The sequence below is a fragment of the Gekko japonicus genome, unplaced genomic scaffold, assembly GCF_001447785.1.
Source record: "Gekko japonicus isolate JY-2015 unplaced genomic scaffold, Gekko_japonicus_V1.1 scaffold3523, whole genome shotgun sequence".
Classification (NCBI taxonomy): domain Eukaryota; kingdom Metazoa; phylum Chordata; class Lepidosauria; order Squamata; family Gekkonidae; genus Gekko; species Gekko japonicus.
Window position 1 is genome coordinate 9,378 of NW_015166535.1, and position 20,942 is coordinate 30,319.

At 50.3% G+C, this 20,942-nt stretch overlaps 2 protein-coding genes across 2 annotated transcripts; both read left to right on the forward strand.

The window, feature by feature from the left end:
• The first annotated feature begins 1,993 nt into the window (after positions 1-1,993).
• Positions 1,994-2,941, forward strand: LOC107111334 (olfactory receptor 51H1-like). The gene has a single exon (XM_015412298.1). The coding sequence runs from the start codon at positions 1,994-1,996 to the stop codon at positions 2,939-2,941; it is 948 nt and encodes a 315-aa protein (XP_015267784.1).
• A 5,010-nt stretch (positions 2,942-7,951) lies between these two features.
• Positions 7,952-8,899, forward strand: LOC107111336 (olfactory receptor 51V1-like). Its single transcript, XM_015412299.1, has one exon. It carries the CDS (start codon positions 7,952-7,954, stop codon positions 8,897-8,899), a length of 948 nt encoding a protein of 315 aa, XP_015267785.1.
• Positions 8,900-20,942: the final 12,043 nt, after the last annotated feature.

Sequence of the window (20,942 nt, forward strand, 5' to 3'; positions counted from 1 at the left end):
ATAATTGAATACCAACGTTCTATTTCGCAACATTCTAAATTTGGCCTCCTTAGTGTTAGGCCGGAAGAACTGCCACTCAGAAGACACTGGCTGGGTTGACTGGCTGCTTTGTGCAGTCCCGCCCAGCGTTCCAAGGTCATTTGCATATGGAAGCTGATTGGACCTCACTCCATTCCACACCTCAAACTCACCCCCCCCCCACAAGGCAGTTGGAATTTTCGGAATTGTTTGGTGCATTTACGATGGGGCTCCTGGGGAACTATTGTTGCCAATCTTGGCCCAGCAGCCATCAAACCATTCTCTTCAACCCCCTGCTGTGCAGCTGACTTTCCCCTAGGGTTGCCAATCTCCAGGTGGGACCTGGAGATCTCCCACTGCTACAATTGATTTCCAGATGACAGAGATCAGTTTCCCCTGGAGAAAATGGCTGCTTTGGAGGGTAGACCCTATGACATTATACCTGCTGAGTCCTTCCGCTCCGCCCAATGCTGCCCTCTACAGAATCCACCCCCCAAACCTCCAGGTATTTCCCTCCTTAGAGCTGGCAACCCTACATTCCCCTCAGTGCCTGTTGGTAGGCAACTAAGCTTGGTCCTGTCACCTACTTTGGCCTTTGGGAGAAAACACATTGGGGCCAGTCCTGATAGGGTTGCCAACTCCAGATGGGAAATTCCTGGAGATTTGAGGGATGGAGCCTGAAGAGGGTGAGGTTTGAGGAGGGGTGGGACCTCAGACAGGTACACTGCCATAGACTCCACCCTCCAAACCAGTCAGTCCCACATAGGGAACCATTGTTGCCAATCTCCAGGTGAGGGCTGGAGAGCACTCAGTATTACAACTGCTCTGCAGAAGGGAGGGCAGAAGTCAGCTGAAGTCAAAGGGGCAGATAATGGTAGGTTGGTGGCTAGCTGGGAAGGAGATGGGGTTGCCAACTACATGCTGACAAATTCCTGGGGATTTGAGGGGTGGAGCCTGGAGAGGGTGGGGTTTGCAGAGGGGTGGGACCTCAGACAGGTAGAATGCCATAGACTACACCCTCCAAACCAGCCACTTTGTCCTGGGTAACAATTGCTGCCAATCTCCAGGTGAGGGCTACAGATCACTCACAATTACAACTGCTCTTCAGGTAGCAGAGATCAGTTCCTCTGGAGAAAACAGTGGACTCTGTCATTATACCCTGCTGAGATCACCACAGCAAATTGACACTTTTTGCCCAAAGCCAGAGCACTGCCCCAGAGCCTCTTTCTAGATCCCGTTGTATTGCTTTCACAACGGGCTTTACTGCTAGTTCTATAATAAGAAGATAAGAAGAGATTGGATTTATACCCCACCCTTGACTACCCAGAGGAGTCTCAGAGCAGCTTACAAACTCCGTTCCCTTCCCCTCTCCACAACAGACAGACACCCTGTGAGGTAGGTGGGGCTGAGAGAGCTCTGAGAGAAACTGCTCTTTTTCAAGGACAGCTCTGACAGGACTAGGGCTTGCCCAAGGTCATCCAGCCAGGTGCAAGTGGAGGAGTGGGGAATCAAACCGGGTTCTCCCAGATTAGAGTCTGCTCACTTAACCACTGCTGGGTCAGACCGGGGAGGGTCCATCTAGCCCAGCATCCTGCCTCATGTTGCAGCCAACCATTTCCTCTGGAGGGCCAACAACAGGTCTGATCCAGCAGGGCTCTTCTGAGGTTCTTCTCAGGGGAAGGCCTCGGCCTCTCTGCCCTGTTGCTGGCCCTCTAGAGGAACTGACTGGCCCCTGTGTGAGACAGGAGGCTGGACTGGATGGACCCTCCCTGGTGTGACCCAGCAGGGCTCTTCTGAGGTTCTTATCAGGGGAAGGCCTCAGCCTCTCTGCCCTGTTGTTGGCCCTCCAGGGGAACTGACTGGCCACTGTGTGAGACGGGACTCCTGCAGGTCTTATCCTTTTCATGTTCTTATGTTCATATTCACACAGCCTTCAAAATCCCACCATCTCACTGTACCACAAATCCTTTGGAGGATGAGATCAACCATTAGATTCAACGACAGCACCGTGAACCACCAGACCTTCATCCTCGTTGGCATTCCGGGCATGCAGGAGCGCAACTCTTGGATGGCCTTCCCTCTCTGCCTTCTCTACCTCCTGACTCTCTTTGGAAACCTTGTGATCCTCTTTGTCATCAAGACCGAGGAAAGCCTCCACGAGCCCATGTACCTCTTCCTCTCCATCCTCGCCTGCTCGGATCTGGGCCTCGCCCTGGCCACCATGCCAACGATGCTGGGCGTTTACTGGTTTGATGCCAGGGAAATCTCATTCACTGCCTGCCTCACCCAGATGTTCTTCATCCATCTGTTTCAGTGGACAGAGTCTGGCATCCTTGTGGCGATGGCCTTTGACCGCCTGATTGCCATACAGAACCCCCTAAGATACGCTTTGCTTCTCCCAAATACAGTGATTGGAAAAACTGGACTAGCCGTATTGGCCAGAGGTTTCTGTGTCTGCTTCCCTGCCCCCTTCCTGATCAAACGCCTGCCCTTCTGTGGGTCCAACGTCCTCTCTCATTCCTATTGCCTCCATCAGGATATGGTGCATTTGGCCTGTGCGGACATAACGATCAATATGCTGTATGGATTGATTGCAGTCATTTGTACACTATGCTTGGATGTCGTGATCATCCTTGTCTCGTATGTCCTGATCCTGAAGACTGTCCTGAGCATCGCCTCCCATGAGGAACGCTCCAGGGCCCTGAACACCTGCGTCTCCCATGTGTGCGCCATCTTGATTTTTTATGTCCCAATGATCGGCATCAGTGCGGTTCATCGGTTCGGAAGACACCTCTCTCTCGTCGTCCACATGATGATGGCCAACATCTACATTGCTGTCCCGCCTGTTCTTAATCCCATCGTGTACAGTGTGAAAACACGGCAGATTCGGCAAAGGATATGCAAGATGTTCCAGCGAAAGTAAATCAGGAGTTGATTAAAAAAAAAAGATTTGTTAAAGGGTTGGTTAGGTTCATGTGTTATTGAAAGTCTTAAGAAGCAACCAGAGTAATTCAGAAGTCTTATGAAGAGACCAGAGACCAGTTCAAGGTGTAGGTTTTGAACTTTGAAGCCTTACATGGCTTGGGACCAGGTTATCTGAAGGACTGTCCTCTCTTGCATCTACCAGCCCTGTCCCCAGGATACCAGATGTATATATGTTGTCCTCCCCTACCCACAGATCATTGTTAGTCCCTCGTAATATTGAGTAACTGTAAATCACTCAGAGCCAGCAAGCTCTGCAGGATTGAGCTATCAATAAATTGAAAGATTATTTTATTACCTGGCTGGGAACTAAGTTTGCAGGGGGAGGCTCTCCTGACTGCCCCAATGATCAAAGAGGCTTGTCTGGCGAGCACATGAGAGACGGCCTTTTCGGTGGAAGCCCCACAATCATGGAACAACCTCCCCAGGGCTCTGAGCCATTTAGACCCCTGCTTTCTACTCCCTGCTGCTCAGCTGTTTTCTGTGAAGAGCAGAAAGCAGGGGTCTAAATGGCTCAGAGCCTCCTCTCTTCCCACAGTCTCACTGGACTCTGCTGTTTAAAACACACACTTCCCATCTGATCTGCAAGTGGGGATCAGAATACAAGGAAGCTTTTTCTTTCAGCTGACCAAAATATTTGGGAGGGAGGGTCCCTTGGGAGAGGGCACAACCGCTGAGGATTTCACCCAATGGAGAGATAGGAAGTTATATATTAAAGTATGTTTTCCACAGAAACCAGAGGCGAAGACCCCAAGAACAGACCAGAGCTCCATAGAGTTATCTCACATCCCAATGCTCACATTGGCTGGACGTTTCTAGGAAGTCCGCAGGCATCATGTGAAGACAACAGCCTTTTCGTTACTGTGAGCCCCGGAAGCCGACTCTTGACAGATGCACTGCCACCAGCGTGCTGATTTCCATCTTGGCTTGTGGCCACGAAGATGCCTTTCTTCGACCGTGAACTTTTATTTAGTTAATTCATTACACTTTTTCCATTTGTATTCCACCTTTCTCCCCTATGGGGAACCAAAGCAACTTACATCGTTCTTCTCTGCTCCATGTTATCCTCAAAACAACCCTGTGAGGAAGGTCAGGCTGAGAGTGTGTGACTGGCCTAAGGTCACCCAGCAAGCTTCCTTGGCATGAGTGGGGATTCAAACCCAGCTCCTTGTCCAACAGTCTTAACCACCACTACTACTACACAGTGTCTGGTCCTCCCTCCAAACTAAGCTGGAGTCCACCACCACATCCAGTGGCCATGAGTTCCACATGTTAATTGTGTGAAGCACTTCATCTACCTTGAGTCTTCTGCTCATCGGCTTCACTGTGTGACCCCAAGTTCTAGTATTTGTGAAAGGGGGGAGGAGCTTGTCCGCACACCATGCACTTTTACATTAATGTGTGTTATTTATTTAGATATTTATGTCTCACCTTGCTCCCAAATGGGGACTCAAAAGTGGCTTGCCACATCATGCTCCCCTTCCTCATTATCTGTATGAGAAACCTGTGAGATACTTTCAGATGGGCAGCCATGTTGGCCTGCACCAGAACAGCAAGAAGAAGAAGAAGAAGAAGAGGAGGAGGAGGAGGAGGAGGAGGAGGAGGGGGAGGAGGGGGGGGGGGAGGATATTGGAGATTGGATTTATACCCCACCCTTCACTACCCAAAAATGTCTCAGAGGGGCTTACAAACTCCTTTCCCTTCCCCTCCCCACAACAGAAGACACCCTGTGAGGTGCTCTTTTTCAAGGACAGCTCTTATCAGAACTAGGGCTTGCCCAAGGTCATCCAGCAGCTGCAAGTGGAAGAGTGGGGAATCAAACTCGGTTCTCCCAGATTAGAGTCCACGCACTTAACCACAACACCAAACTGGCTCTAGATTAGAATCCATGAGCACCTTAGAGACCAACCAAGCTTTCGGGGGATGAGCCTTTCAGAGTCAAAGCTCAGCATCAGTCAAAGGACAGTCAGGTTAGTTTAAGAGACGGTGACTGGCCATAGGCAAGTAAGGATTCAAATTCAGATATCCCAGCGCCTAGTCTGAAACTCTAACAACTATACCAAACTGGCTTTTGCGAGTTCCAACACGCTAACCACTGCAATATACTAATTCTCATTAGAATTAAAGGGCATCTGTCCATGGGCCAGCACCAGCTGCCAACTCCTTGGAGGAGGAGGAGGAGGAGGAGGAGGAGGAATCAGAGGAGTCGGGCCCCACAGTGGTGGAATATCCACCTGAGCAGCTGGGTCAAGAAACGGCACCAATGGGGGAAGCGTCGGGAAGAGAGAACGCTTCCCAGTCATGGCCCGGTCGCTAATTATTTACAGAATTACAGCATAATTAATATGTTGTAATTCTGTAATAATGGTTTTTATGGTTTTAACTGTTTTTATGTGTTGGTGTATGCCTATTTGTGAGCCGCCCTGAGCCCGTGTTGCGGGGAGGGAGGGCTATAAATTGAAATAATAAATAAATAATAAATAAATAAATAAATAATTCTGGCAGGAGAAGAAAGAGACAACACAAAGGCCGGGGCATCAGTCCCCGCCGGTTTCTCCTGGGCCAGCAGAGTGTTGAAGGAGGAGAAAGTGCTTGACAGCTCTAGAGAGAAGACAGAGTGCTTGCCTGATAGCCCAACAGTGATCTGTGTTGATTCCTGGAGTGGAGTCTTTACAGGAACAGGATTGACGAGCTGATAGGGAAGCAGTAAAGACCTGCACCTGGAGGAAGATGAACGCAGTGGTAAGAAGCGACGCCTGGACCTTGGGAGATGAGTCAGCAAGAGGAGGCAGATAAAAGGAACACACTGAGCAAGTCTTGGCCGGGAAGCAACTTTGCTCACCGCACCGCTATGTGAGTGGACCTGCTCAGTGAACAGAGCCCTACCCTGACTTGCTGCCTTGTACTCTGTCTTTGGTAACCTTTACTTGATCCTACAGCTTGAGACCAAGACCTCGTATCCTGCATCAGTGGCCAAGCCTTGGACCCTCCTTCTCCTAACCCCTGGACTGAACCTTTGGATCTCTGACTCCAGACTGGTTTTTAGACCTTGCTCCCAAATCTTGCTTTACTTGTTGTCATTGTATTTGTGTGCCTTGAATGTGACAGCATCTGATCCCTTCCCAGTATCTCCTAAACAGACAAACTTGGGTCAGTGATTGATCAGGGATGCTGCCGGGAGACAAGGGCTATGCCTACAGGTCAGTGGAACCTCCAGGGTCAGGTGCAGCATACCACATACTGGGGACATACAAGACGAAATGGCCACTACCTTCGTTCATGCATGTTCGACCTCTTGGAGGCATTTGGCTGATGCCAACAGCAGGAAATGCAGGAATTCCCATGCCCATGTGTTTGTTTCTGTCTCTTCATGAAGGACATATCCTTTGTCTGGACATAGATCTGGGGTTGCTGGGGAATTGGGGGGGCATAGCTGTGAACGTCCTCTGTAGTGCAGGGGGTTGGTGACCCTTGTGGTCCCTTCCAGCCCTATGTTTCTATGTCTGTCTTCCGATATGGGTATGTGCTCAAGAAAGAAACCCGTATCTCACTGGCTATCAGAATTACACCAGTTCTCTCATCGGTGAAACCTCTGCACCAAGTGCCCGTCATTTCCACTTCTCTTGTCACTGGGGGACTGCAGCTTTGAAGAATGAGGCCCCTGAGCACGTGTGCAGTTCATATGCACCCCCCTCAGCCACATGTATCTGGGAAGAAGAAGAAGAGGAGGAGGAGGAAGAAGAAGAAGAAGAAGAAGAAGAGGAAGAGGAAGAGGAAGAGGAAGAGGAAGAAGAGGAAGAAGAAGATATGGCTTGCCCAAGGTCAATCCAGCAGCTGCATGTGGAGTAGTGGGGAATCAAACCCGGTTCTCCCAGATTAGAGTCCTCATACTTAACCACTACACCAAACAAAAGGACCTCCAGACAGCCTGGTTGGTAAGGGCAACGGAGCCAGAGTTTGCTCAGATGAGCCTCCCCTGGTATCAGCTGTTGCTCCCACCATTGTGGGTTTTCTGCCTCCCCAGTTGTCTGAGCATCCCTCGACTGCAGCATCTCTCTGCGGTCCCCAGTCTATAAATCCTCCTCCCCGCCAGCTCCATCAGCCAAGGTAGCCCTCCGGCGCTTCCTCCAGAGTGTTGCATGTGCATCTTCAAGGGACTAAGAACGACAGGCCACAGACGACACTGTCTTCTCTGAGTTGCCCGGAATGGAGGGGGACAGAGAACGCTGACATGGGAGGTCCTGCCCTGGGCCGGAAGAATATCTCCACAGTTCCAGGCAAGACAGCCGCCTTTCTGAACCAGACAAAGGATCCCTTCAGTATCCTCCTGACTCCAGAAGCGGCCAGGGAAGCACCCTCAGGTCAAAGATCTCAAACTTTTCTAATCTTTTTTCTTGCTCCCAAGGAAATGTTCTTTTATCCTTCAGCCTAGCACCGGGCCCAAAAGGATGGGCACATTTCCCGTTGCCACAAAATAGTTCTGGTTTCCACAGATGGTGCCAGTGTTCCCTCTAAGCTGAGTGAGTGTGAGCCAGCTCACAGTTTTCTAGCCTCTGGCTCACACACATTTGTCTCCGCTCAGGAAGGGATGGCTCCGGAGCAAACTAATTTGTGCAGCAGCCAAATGGCTCGTTCACCACTTGAATGCCAGCAGCTCACAAAGTAGACTTTCTGCTCACAGGACTCCACAGCTTAGAGGGGGCATTGCTTGTGGCTCGCCCTTCCCTGGAGAGAGCGTGCTAGCCCGATCTCGTCAGATCTCAGAAGCTAAGCAGGGTCCGCCCAGCCTGGTACTCGGATGGGAGACCACCGAGGAAGTCCAGGATCACAGAGGCAGGCAAGGGCAAACCGCCTCTGAACATCTCTTGTTTTGAAAAACCTCACACTGTTGCCACAAGTCAGCTGTGACTTGAGAGCAAAACAAACACACACACACGACTTGGGACTCGCCATGGCACTGTTAACTCCCGCCAACCACAGCGCCATCCTTTTCACCCTGCGCGGCTTCCCAGGGCTGGAGATGGTTCACCACTGGATCGGCATCCCCATCTTTTCCGCCTACCTGGTGGCAGCGCTGGGCAACTGCACCATCCTCTACATCGTCTGGACGGAGCCCAGCCTGCACCAGCCCATGTACTATTTCCTGGCCATGCTGGCCACCACCGACCTGGGACTCTGCCTCACCACCGTGCCCACCGTCATGGGAGTCCTCTGGTTCCAGCTGAGGAAGATCAGCCGGCGGAGCTGCCTCGCCCAGATCTTCATCATCCACACCTTCTCCTTCATGGAGTCCGCTGTGCTCTTTGCCATGTCTTTGGACCGCTTCCTGGCCATCTGCTTCCCTCTGAGGTACGCAGCTCTGCTGACCACCAGTAGAGTGGCCAGAATTGGTCTGGTCCTCCTGCTGAGAAGCACCCTGCTCTTGATCCCCTGCCTGTATTTCCTCCTGCAGTTTCCCTACTGCCCAGTTGCAGTCCTTTCTCACTCCTACTGTGTGCACCAAGACGTGATACGCCTCGCGTGCGCCAACACAAACATCACCAGTTACTACGGTCTCACCCTCATCCTTCTGACCATGGGCGCTGACCTCCTCTTCATCCTCATCTCCTACAGCCTGATCCTGAAGGCAGTCCTGGGCATGACTTCTGGGGACGAAGGCCACCGCAAGGCCCTGGGCACCTGCGTCTCCCACCTCTGCGCTGTCCTGGTCTTCTACGTACCAGTGCTCGGGCTCTCCGTGGTGCACCGGTTTGGCCGGCACGCCTCTCCCCTTCTCCATGTCATCATGGGCAACATCTACATCCTCTTCCCACCCTTAATGAACCCCGTCATTTACTGCATCAAAACCAAGCAGATCTACAGCAGGATCCTCAGAATGGTCTCACTCAAGAAAGTCTGAGCAACCGAGATAAGCCTGGAGGGACAGCAACTCTCCGACTTACCCTCCTTCTATTCCAGTCCTCCAGCATCAGTTCTGTGCCATAAAATGGGCATTTTCTACCTCCAGGTCTGTCTGAACTGTAGCTCCTTTTTCCGGGGTACTTCTGTGTTTCTTTACTTGTGCGCGTGATGTTATTGTTAGGGAAGTGACGGCGGCTCAGTGGAAGAGCCTCTGCTTTGCATGCGGATTGTCCCAGGTTCAGTCCTCATCATCTCCAGTTAATAGGAGCAGGCAGATGTGAAAGACCTCTTTGCCTGAGACCCTGGAGAGCCACTGCCTGTCAGAGTAGACAATACTGACCTTGATGGACCAAGAGTCTGATTTAGTATAAGGCAGTGTCAGGCCACCAAATGAGAAGGGAGCCCTCACTGGAGAAGACCCTGATGCTGGGAAAGGTTGAAGGTCAAAGAAGACAGGGACGGCAAAGGATGAGATGGTTAGACAGTGTCATCGATGCAATGAACATGAAGTTGAGCCAACGTCAGAGGACGGCGGAAGACAGGAGGGCCTGGCGTGATCTTGTCCATGGGGTCGCGAAGAGTCGGACTCGACTGTGCGACTGAACAACAACAAAAGCGTCAGGTGTGAACACACACACACACATTGGTTCTCTGAAGAACCAATGGGTTGAAATTAAATCAAAAGTGTTTCCAACTAAATATTAGGAAGAACTTCCTGACAGAGTGGTTCCTCAGTGGAACAGGCTTCCCCGGGAGATGGTGGGCTCTCCTTCCTGGGAGGTTTTCAAGCAGAGGCTCGATGGCCATCTGACAGCAATGCGGATTCTGTGAACTTAGGCAGATCATGAGAGGGAGGGGCAGGAAGGGCTGCCTCAGGGCTTGGGTCTTGTGGCTCTTTCTTACATTCTCAGGAAAAGGCTGATCGCCACTTTGGGGTGAGGAAGCAATTTTCCTCCAGGCCAGTTTGGCTGGAGATCCTGGAGGTTTCTGGTCATCTTCTGGACATGGAACAGCAGTCACTGCAGGTGTGAGAGGAGGAGGTATTTGTGAATTTCCTGCCTTGTGCTGTGGGTTGAACTAGATGACCCCGGAGGTCCCTTCCAACTCTATGATTGTGCGATTCTGTGATTCTAACAGACCACCCTGCCCAAGATTATGAGTTTTGCCCTGAGCTCTTCAAAAGCTCTGCCCTAAGCTCACCGACTTTTCATCCTGCCTTGTTTCGACACTCGTTGCATTTAGAGAGTGGGAAGTAAGGTTAGAAACCTTTATTGTTAAATGGTGCATGTCATAGCACAGAGATCGGAGGAGCAGAGTGGAAGGAAAATGTTTCAAGCTGCAAAGCACTTTGCGGTAAGGCAAGCCGCCCTGAGCCCATTGGGGAGGGCGGGATACAAATATGAAAAATAAATTAATATAAATAAATAAACAAGTGAGGTGGTTCATTTGAAAATGGTCAGAACAAACTATTAGATGAGCTTCCTTCGTCGGCAAGCTGAGTTTTCTGTTCCCCACCCCACCCTCCAGGTGGGTGATGGAGGTGGTATGATCCTGCCTCTGTTACAGCCTCCCGGGTTCTCAGCACCTGCATAAACTTGAGGGGCTGTCTGTCTATGGGAACTCCATCTCTCTCCCCAGAGCCCTGACCCTCAGCATTCTAGTTTTGAGTATTTGTACCTGGCACAGATTCGGCTGGTGTACCAACTACCCCATCAGTCCCTATCCCTGAGCCAAAGAAGACTGGAGGCGGGCAAATGTTGTCTCCATCTTCAAGAAGGGGGGAAAGGAGGATCCGGGTAACTGACCCATCAGCTTGATGTCTATGCATCATCGCACCACTACCACCACTATGTGGTTCCATCGGGGTGCGAGGTGACCCTGGAAGGAGACGGGATGACAGGTTATTGGAACGTTGCCGTTGGATTAAGATTTACCCCATCTTGTGACAGATCGAGCACTGACACTTTGGTGTTTGTATTATATTGTTTTATTCTGTTTTATGCTGTTTTTATCTGTTTTAACTTTGGCACTTGTGCCTCGCTGTTAGCCGCCCTGAGCCTTCGGGGAGGGCGGGATAGAAATCCAAAAATAAATAAATAAAATAAAATAAAAATAAAATATACCTGGGAAAGATTTAGAACAAATCATCAAACAGACAGTTACTAAAAGCCAGTATGGGTTTCTCAATAACAAGTCATGTCAGACTAACCTTGTCTCTTTTTTTGAGAAAGTTACTACCTTGCTGGATCAGGGGAATGCTGTAGACATAGTTTATCTTGATTTCAGTAAGGCTTTTGATAAAGTTTCACATAAATATTCTTGTTGACAAATTGGGAAAATGTGGTTTGGATCCTATGACTGTTAGGTGGATCTGTAACTGGTTGACAGCTCGCACCCAAAGAATGCTTGTGAATGGTTCCTTCTATCACTCTCCTTACAATACTGCAGCCACACTAAACATTTAAAGAAACACACACACCACAAATGGAATCATTACAAGGTGATCCCTAAGATTCCTCTACCTGGTTTGCTATCCAAGTAATAATTTATGCGGCGCTTACAATTTGGCAACACAGTGACCAGTATTTCCATTTGGCAGATGCTGACTGAAAACTCTGGTTCAGCCAAGGCCACACAGCAGCAACATCTCCATTCATGAGCATCTTTCCACCGCATGCCTTTGGGAGATGTTGACCATCAGCTTCAACGACAGCGCTGTGAATCACCAGACCTTTGTCCTCATTGGCATTCCTGGCATGCGAGAGAGAAGCTCTTGGGTGGCCTTCCCTCTCTGCGTGCTCTATGTCTTGACTCTCTTTGGAAACCTTGTGATCCTCTTTGTCGTCAAGACCGAGCAAAGCCTCCACGAGCCAATGTACCTCTTCCTCCCCTGAGTAGACAGTGCTATGGTTGCCATCTTTGGGTTGGGAAATACCTGGAGATTTGGGGGGGTGGAGCTTGGGGAGTGTGGGGTTTGGGGAGGGGATGGACCTCAGGAGGGAACAATGCCACACAATCCATACTCCAAAGCAGGGCCCCCCCCAGGGAGCTGAGCTCTGCAGTCCATAATACCGGGAGAACTCCAGGCCCCCCCCCAAAAGGATAGCAGACCTAGACAATACCTGACCTTGGGGGAGCAAGGGACTGATTCAGTACATGGCGACTTCACGTGTTGATGATTTCACAAGGATAAGGAGGAGGCAGGGAGGGCAAAGTTGCAAGCCACTTGGGGTTCCCACTGGAGAACGAGTGGGGTAGAAACACCTAAAATTAAATAAAACAAGTGTGTTTCTTTCTGTCCTGCCCTGATGTGCATATTGCACATCTCTCCTCGAAAGTGTGTGTGCTTCAGAAAGATCCTCCCTCCTATTTCCTATCAGAATTACACCAGTTCTCTCAACCCCGGAAACTTGGCCTCCCGTGCCCCTCATTCCCTCATGCCTTATCGCTGGGGGGCACTGCAGCTTTGAAGAATGTGTCGTTCACACACCTCCAGTCAGGCACTCCTATCTGGGCCCAGGGGCTGGCTCTTCCCGAGAAGTGGGAAGGACCTCAAGTCAGCCTTGGGACCCAGCGCTGCCCTTGGCATATGTAACCTTGGCTTGTAACTGCACTGTCTGTACTGTGCTGGTGCTATGTCTGTCAATTGTCTATACATCTGTGCTTGTGGGATAAGGGGATTGCTTTGTGGTTGTATGGCTTGCTTGCATCTCATGCCTGCGTTTGGATGAGCAAGGCTTGTGCCACAGGACACGTGCTTCCCTGCACTTTCCCAGCGTACCTCTGGACAAAGGAGACAAACGCCATTGTTGCTCAGTTGGAAACTTGGCAGAACAACGGGTTTCCCCACCATTGCTGAACTGTGGGAAACCACGTAACCCGCCCTGCTATCTGGTTTGGCATCACAAAGAAGACTTCCTTTATTGCCTCTGGAGCAGGCACATCTCTGCAAGTCAAAGGTTGCCAATGGAAACAACGGTTTCACACCTGGCCACATGGCTCTCTTTGAAGTTAGGGTAGAGCACCTGCATATTGCCCCCTTCCCCTCGATTAGGACGTCACAACTCTTTAACCTATAGCCATAGTAAAGAGGACGGACCCTAAGGGTTTATTGGCCTTAAGCCAACCCCAAAACAAGCTTTTAAAAAGAGAGACACAGCCTTTGTTTCTCTGGTTAACCCACCCCTCCCTTACCTTGCAACCTAAGTGCTGCAGGTGATTCTTACTGCGTTCTCAGGAGTCGCGACCTGAGAACCTGCACGTGGCTTGGCCGGACCAGTCCGTGTGTTTTTAGAGTCTACCCGCTGATACTTAGGCTGCCCCATTCCTGCTACGAGGAGATTTCTTCTCAGCTTGGACCTCAGATAAGTATAAGCGATATCCTGCTATGTTATCCCCCTTGTCTGTTGAATTTGTTATTTTTCCATGCTGATTGCTTTCTATATACTATTGTAACTAAGGAACTTGTGTGAATCTGCGTGTGCATCTGTTTTTCGTATGAAAGAAAACTGCTTAGTAAAAGGCAACATTTACTCATTAAACCTAGTGTGTTGTCTCACTTCCTGGGAAATAGGAGCGTTCGTTGACCAATCTGCCCTCTGTATACACGGGAAAATTACTCACGCCACGCCCACTGTCGTACATAAGTCTGAGTTGGACATTCGGAACCGTCCTTAGAGGAGGTCCGGTATCACATAGGAACTAATCTCTCCCGTAGCTCACGTGGAGAATCAGGAGTTGATCCCACCATTGTGCGTTTCCTGCCTCCCCAGCTGGCTGAGCATCCCTCGACTGCAGCATCTCTCCGGGGTCCCCAGTTTATAAATCCTCCTCCCCGCCAGCTCCATCAGCCGAGGCAGCCCCCCGGTGCTTCCTCCAGAGTGTGGTGTGCGCATCTTCAAGGGAGTAGAAATTTACAGGCCACAGACAACACAGTCTTCTCTGAGCTGCCTGGAATGGAGGGGGACAAAGAAGGGGGGGAACGGGGGTCTTGCCCTGGGCTATAGGACAGCCTTTTATTTTGGTCCATGAATGAAGCATCAGCATTGTTTCTGAATGGGAACCTATGTCTGGGCTCCTTTGTCTCTCCAAGGTGAGTCTGGGAGCTTCAAGAACCGATGGTTGCATCTCACTTGTCTGTGAGCCTGCTAAAGGTCGAAGCATGCCCCTTCTGAGGCCAGAACTCCAGGCGCTTCTTGCACGAGATTCTCGGATGGGATGTGCAGAACCTGCCATGGCTGGCTTGTTTTTCCTTCCCCCGGTATATTTGGGGCATCTCCCCTCCCTGAGAGGCAAACAGGGCAGCGCTTTCACGAAAACTCAAAGGCAATAAGAAGCACCGGCAGAGTCTCCCTTGCAGAGTCTCCCTCTTCAGTCGGGGAAACCGAGTCAGCTTCACGGCCTACAGGGCTGCAAATCAGGTAAGCAGGAGAAGCTGTTTGAGGTATCAAGGAGACGTATATTTTCGGCTTCTTGGACTGACTTTGGGACCATGCGAAATTCCGACCTAGACAGGATTCTTCATCAGCCAGAATGCAATAAAGAAGACAAAGTATTTGCAGTCTGGGTGGGAGGGAATTAGATAAGCATCTGGAGCAGAGGTCCATCAGTGGCTATTAGCCACAAGGTATAGATAGGGGCTCTGGGGCAAGGGATGCTCTGTATTCTTGGTGCTTGGGGGGGGCAACAGTGGGAGGGCTCCTAGTGTCCTGGCCCCACTGCTGGACCTCCTGATGGCACCTGGTATTTCTGGCCACTGTCTGACAGACAGAGTGTTGGACTGGATGGGCCTTTGGCCTGATCCAACATTGGCGTCTCTTATGTTCTTACTAGCAGTAAAGCCCGTTGTGGAAATAAATACAACGAGATCTAGAAAGAGGCTCTGGGGGAGTGGTCTGGCTTTGGGCAAACAGTGTCATTTTGCTGTGGTGACCTCAGCAGGGTATAATGACAGAGTCCACTGTTTTCTCCAGAGGAACTGATCTCTGCTCCCTGAAGAGCAGTTGTAATTTTGAGTGATCTGTAGCCCTCACCTGGAGATTGGCAACAATTGTTACCCAGGATGAAATGGCTGGTTTGGAGGGTGGAGTCTATGGCATTCTACCTGTCTGAGGTCCCACCCCTCCGCAAACCCCACCCTCTCCAGGCTCCACCCCTCAAATCCCCAGGAATTTGCCAGCCTGGAGTTGGCAACCCCATCTCCTTCCCAGCTAACCATCAACCTACCATTATCTGCCCCTTTGACTTCAGCTGACTTCCGCCCTCCCTTCTGCAGAGCAATTGTAATTTTGAGTGGTCTCCAGCCCTCACCTGGAGATTGGCAACAATGGTTCCCCATGAGGGACTGAGTGGTTTGGAGGGTGGAGTCTATGGCATTGTACCTGTCTGAGGTCCCACCCCTCCTCAAACCTCACCCTCTTCAGGCTCCATCCCTCAAATCTCCAGGAATTTCCCATCGGGAGTTGGCAACCCTATCAGGATTGGCCCCAATATGTTTTCTCCCAAAGGCCAAAGTAGGTGACTGGACCAAACTAAGTTGCCTACCATCAGGCACTGAGGGGAAAGTAGGGTTGCCAGCTATAAGGAGGGAAATACCTGGAGTGTTGGGGGGTAGATTCTGTAGAGGGCAGCATTGGGGGGGGGCGGAAGGACTCAGCAGGTATAATGTCATAGGGTCTACCCTCCAAAGCAGCCATTTTCTCCAGGGGAAACTGATCTCTGTCATCTGGAAATCAATTGTAGCAGTGGGAGATCTCCAGGTCCCACCTGGAGATTGGCAACCCTAGGGGAAAGTCTGCTGCACAGCAGGGGCTTGAAGAGAATGGTTTGATGGCTGCTGGGCCAAGATTGGCAACAATAGTTCCCCAGGAGCAAATAGCTGGGTTGGAGGGTGGAGTCTATGGCACTGTAACCTGTCTGAGGTCCCCCTCTCCGGCCTCCACTCCTCAAATCTCCAGGAATTTCCATACCTAAAGCTGGCAACTTTATTTCCTCCCCTCTCAGTAGCCTCTTATTTTGCCTTAAATTGGTTTTGATGTCAGCAGAGTGAGAAAATGCCAGAGGCTCTGGGTGGGTGCCCCATCGTAAATGCACCAAACAATTCCTAAAGATTTGCCAAAACACTACTCTGTCAATAAATTGCAGCACTTTGAAGTAGCACCAGAGCTTTAAGAGCTCTCCAGCTGTCACCTGGAGACTGGCAACAGCTTGTTTGGAGGGTGGGGAGTATGGCATTGTATCTGTCTGAGGTCCTCCTCTTCCTCTTCCTCCTCCTCAGACCCCACCCTCAGCAGGCTTCATTCCTAAAATATCCTGGAATTTTCCAACCTGGAGTTGGCAACCCTATGTCCTTTCCAGGCAACCATCAGCCTAACCTTTATCTGCCTGTCTGTCTTCAAGTTTACTTCCACCCCCCCCAGCCTCCACCTAGGGAAAGCAGCTGTCATCATTCTCCTCTCCCCCTATGAGGTATGTTAAGGTTGAAAGTGTGTGAATGGTCCATAATCCCCCAGGCAGCTTTTAAAACATGATCCTGGGACCTACACAACCCCAGACATTCCAACTGCCTTGCGGGGGGGGGGGGGGTGAGTATGAGGTGTGGAATGGAGTGAAGTCCAATCAGCTTCCATATGCAAAAGACCTTGAAGGTTCCATATGCAACTGACATTCCAACTGCCTTGTGGGGAGGGGGTGAGTTTGAGGTGTGGAATGCAGTGAAGTCCAATCAGCTTCCATATGCAAAAGACCTTGAAACGCTGGGCGGGACTGCACAAAGCAGCCAGTCAACCCAGCCAGTGTCTTCTGACTGACAGTTCAAGTGTCCATACACTAAAGGGGCCAAATTTAGAATGTTCATATAGAATGTTCTTACTCAATTATATATAAGGAGAGATGTTCTTCTTCTTCTTCTTTTGCAAATTGAGATTTTTTCAGCTGGTCCAGCAGGGGGCGCAAGGCTTCAGAAATTGTACCAGCTATGTCTGTGGTATTTCCTGGTCTTGTGATCAGTGATGCTGTACTGGTATTCCCTGCTGTTGTTTGGCTCTGGACATTTCCCCCCCCCCCCCCCATGCTGCGACATTGTTTATATTAAGGTAAAAGTTTTTTAAAAGTTCTTAGGTTCCTCTATGCGGTATATAGTGAAGCCCACTGTGCTCAGGTTAAATTGGGTGGGTTTCTAACAGCAGAGTTTCTACTTATCTTCTTGTTTCAGTATTTTACAGGCTGATTTATCCAGGGTACGGTTTCCCCTCCCGCTCCGAGAGGTTTCTCTTTCTGGCTGTGGAGCTTTGCCGTCTTGCTGCCGCTTCCCACCTCCGCTTTTTGCACTTGTCTTTTCTTTTGAAACTTCTTTGTTTACGTTTTTCTGCTGAATAGTTTCAGATGCGGGGAGTCTCTTTGATCTAGGTCCTTGTACGCTCTGGTCTGGTAATGGCTCTTGTCGCCATTGCTGGCTTTGGGCTGGCAGGACCTTAAGGAGCTAAAAAGATTCTTTTACATGCCAAGCAGATGTTCTACCTCTGAGCCACAGATCTTATTTGAGAATATGAGAGAATGTAGAATATTGCCTGGGTGGTTAGAAGATTCTGGCAGCATCTAGCAGAGGTGAAATCAATGCTATTACACATAGCATGATTACTATTAGAAGTCATGGCGAACCTGCATTTGTGACTTTGGCCTTTGAGCAGAGAGAGTGTGGACCTGGAACATGGTGGTAGAAAGTACCGTCAAGTCACTGCAGTCAAGGCAAGAGATTTTTAGAGGTGGTTTGCCATTGGCTGCCTCCTTGTCTCTGGTATTCGTTGGAGGTCTCCCATCACTGAAAATGTCGAGACAGTGTGTGACTGCAATAAAGTAGGCCAATGCTATGCTGGGGATTATTAGGAAGGGAATTGAAAACAGACCAGCCAATATCATAATGCCCCTTTATAAATCAATGGTGCTACCTCATTTGGAGTACTGTGTGCAGTTCTGGTCACCACACCTTAAAAAGGATATTATAGCTTTGGAAAAAGTGCAGAAAAGGGCAACTCGAATGATAAAAGGGTTGGAACCCTTTCCCTATGAGGAAAGGTTAAGGCGCTTAGGGCTCTTTAGCTTGGAGAAACGACGACTGAGGGGTGACATGATCGAGGTTTATAAGATTATGCATGGGAAAGAGCAGGTAGAGAAAGAGGTGCTTTTCTCCCTTTCTCACAAGACAAGAACTCCTTGTGGGCACTCCATGAAACTGCTGAGCAGTCGGGTTAGAATGAATAAAAGGAAGTCCTTCACTCAGAGTGATGAACACATGGAATTCACTGCCACAGGAGGTGGTGGCGGCTACAAGCATGGACGGCTTCAAGTGGGGATTAGATAAACATGTGGAGCAGAGGTCCATCAGTGGCTATTAGCCACAAGGTATAGATAGGGACTGGGGAGAGGGATGCTCTGTATTCTTGGTGCTTGGGGGGGGCAACAGTGGGAGGCCTTCTAGTGTCCTGACCCCACTGCTGGACCTCCTGAGGGCACCTGGTATTTTTGGCTACTGTGTGACACAGAGTGTTGGACTGGATGGGCCATCGGCCTGATCCAACATGGGCTTCTCTTATGTCCTTATGTCCATCCAAATACTAGCCAGGGACAACCCTGCTTAATGTCTGAAGTCTACAAGACCTGTTTAGCCTGGGCCACCCAGGCCAGGGCTGAACTGGATCATGCTACATGTAATCTAAGCCTGTGTTTTGCCGAAGTCTCTCTCCCCTCCCCCGGTTTAACATGCATATCTGAATCACTCTGGCTGCTTCCACAAGGGGCTGTGTGAAGAATACCCACACCACAACAGCCGCAAGCAGGGCGGGAATGGGTGTCCCCTAAAAAGGTAAAGTTAAAGGTTCCCTTGCTCGAAAGCCAGTCGAGTCCAACTCTAGGGTGGCGGTGCTCATCTCCGTTTCAAAGCCGAAGAGCCAGCGCTGTCCGAAGACGTTTCCGTGGTCATGTGGCCGGCATGACTAAACACCAAGGCGCACGGAACACTGTTCCCTTCCCACTGAAGTGGTACCTATTTATCGTCTTGCAATTTCTTGCTAGGTTGGCAGGAGCTGGAACTAGAGACGGGAGCTCACTCCGTCATGCGGCACACTCGGGTCTCGAACTGCTGAACTACCGACCTTCCACAGCCTGCAGTTCAGCGTCTTGAGCTGCATAAAAGGCGTGTGCTCTGTTGCTGAGATTATTAACAGGATTGTAGATTAACCCGGACTTCAGTCCCTATGAACTTACTCTAGAGAGTTCTGGTTATCAGTTCAGAATGATTCCATAGTCCTCCTGGGCTACCGTGAACTGGCAGAAAGCCCAGCATCACTCAGCAGATCTCTCAGAATACCGATTCTCTTGCCCAGTGTGCATTTTCTCGTCATGTAAACTGGTGTCAGAACTGTCTATGCAACACAACCAAAGGTCCCTCTGAGCTGTGGAGTCTTGTGAGCAAAAATGTCACTTTGTGAGCTACGGGCATTAAAGTGGTGAGCGAGAGATTGCATCAATTAGTTCGCCCTGGAGCCCCATCCTTCCTGAGCGAAGACAAAAAAGTGTGTGAGCTGGAGGCTAAAAAACTGTGAGCTAGCTCGCACTAACGGCACACTAAAAAGAGGTGCAGGAGCTCATTAGCATAACTCATTAGCATAACTCATTTGCATATGCCACACCCCCTGGCATCACCGGAAGTGTGTCAGAAGGCAGAACCCACCGCTCAGGCTCCACTGGACTGTTTTGGATTGCTAGCTATTGGGGGGGGGGGAACATGTAGATCTGCCCTCACAGAGGAGGGAGAGCTTGTACCTGAATAAAACTTGGTCTTAAAGGTGCCACTGGACTGTTTTGGACCAGGGGTGGGGGGGGGCTCCATGACCCCTGGCCTTTGCTTTCCCCTCTAAAAGCCAGAACGGGTTGAACTGCTTCCTCCTGAGTTACAACACTGTTTCATCAAGTCCAGCTTTTGTTACTGCCCCTGGAAGAAGCTCTCCATTATGGCAGCCAGACAACTTTCCCAGTTGTATCAATTTAAATACCTTTAACTAGAGATGCTAGGATGTGTTTCTGGGGTTCCCAGCTTGTATAATGTGGATGTGTGTGAAAAGAGGGGGTGGGGTGGGTCAAATCCTGTTCTCCATGCCCTGACACAAAGCGTTCGGCAATTGCCACAGGACCCAAAGCCACCTGCAAGCACAGGGACTATTCAGGCAGTTTGTAAGCTCACCATCCTGCTGGTGTATCGATCACTTTCCCATCCTGCCTTTCCTCAAATACATAAATTCAGCAGGAGTATGTATGAAGAGATTATAAATATGACCTCGTATCTGCACTGTGTTAGGTCATATCATCGGCACAAGAAAGCCTTTCCCTTTATGGATTAATCATTTTGATGGCTATACTGTAAGTGAAAAGTCATGTAAAGTCAGAGTAGACTCCAGCGCGTGCGCCCCCCTCCTGTTTGCACTGGAGAGTTTTATCTTCCCGACTGGCTGCCCTCATTTTATAAGGTGGAGCTCTAGAGCTATATAAGTCAGAGGCATTCCCACTCAGCTTTTTGCCACAGGAGAACTTCTACGTATCCAGGAATTCCAGAGGTTAGTACTCCGGGTTAGAAAACATATTCAGCCGTCCATAGCTGCTGGCCTCATCCTTGAGAGAGGACAAGTGGTAGGGACCGAGCCCTAGGACCCCGGCTGAGATCCAGACAGAATATTTCCCCCCTCTCCCTTCCCTCCTGAATATTTGATGGGCAAAGTTATGCTTGAACAGGCAGTCCAGGGCTCATTTCCTGCAGGAGCGCACAGGAGCAAAGCTCCAGCAGTAAGGAGCCCAGGGGACGGGCACCTGCAACAAGCCCCGCCCCCTCCTCCCAGCAGTCCCCCCTCACCTTTCCCAGCCTGCTGGCCAACCCAGCAGAGCCCTGCCGCAGGCTGGCCCTTGAGCTGCTCCGCCACTGCCTGGGTTGGGGCACTCAGCCTGCCCACGCTCTGCCCGTCTTCATGCCGGCCAAGGCACAGCACTTCTGTAAG

Bases quoted from the DNA above. Each gene is read 5' to 3' on its own strand.
- LOC107111336 (XM_015412299.1), top strand. From the start codon at position 7,952: ATGGCACTGTTAACTCCCGCCAACCACAGCGCCATCCTTTTCACCCTG.
- LOC107111334 (XM_015412298.1), top strand. From the start codon at position 1,994: ATGAGATCAACCATTAGATTCAACGACAGCACCGTGAACCACCAGACC.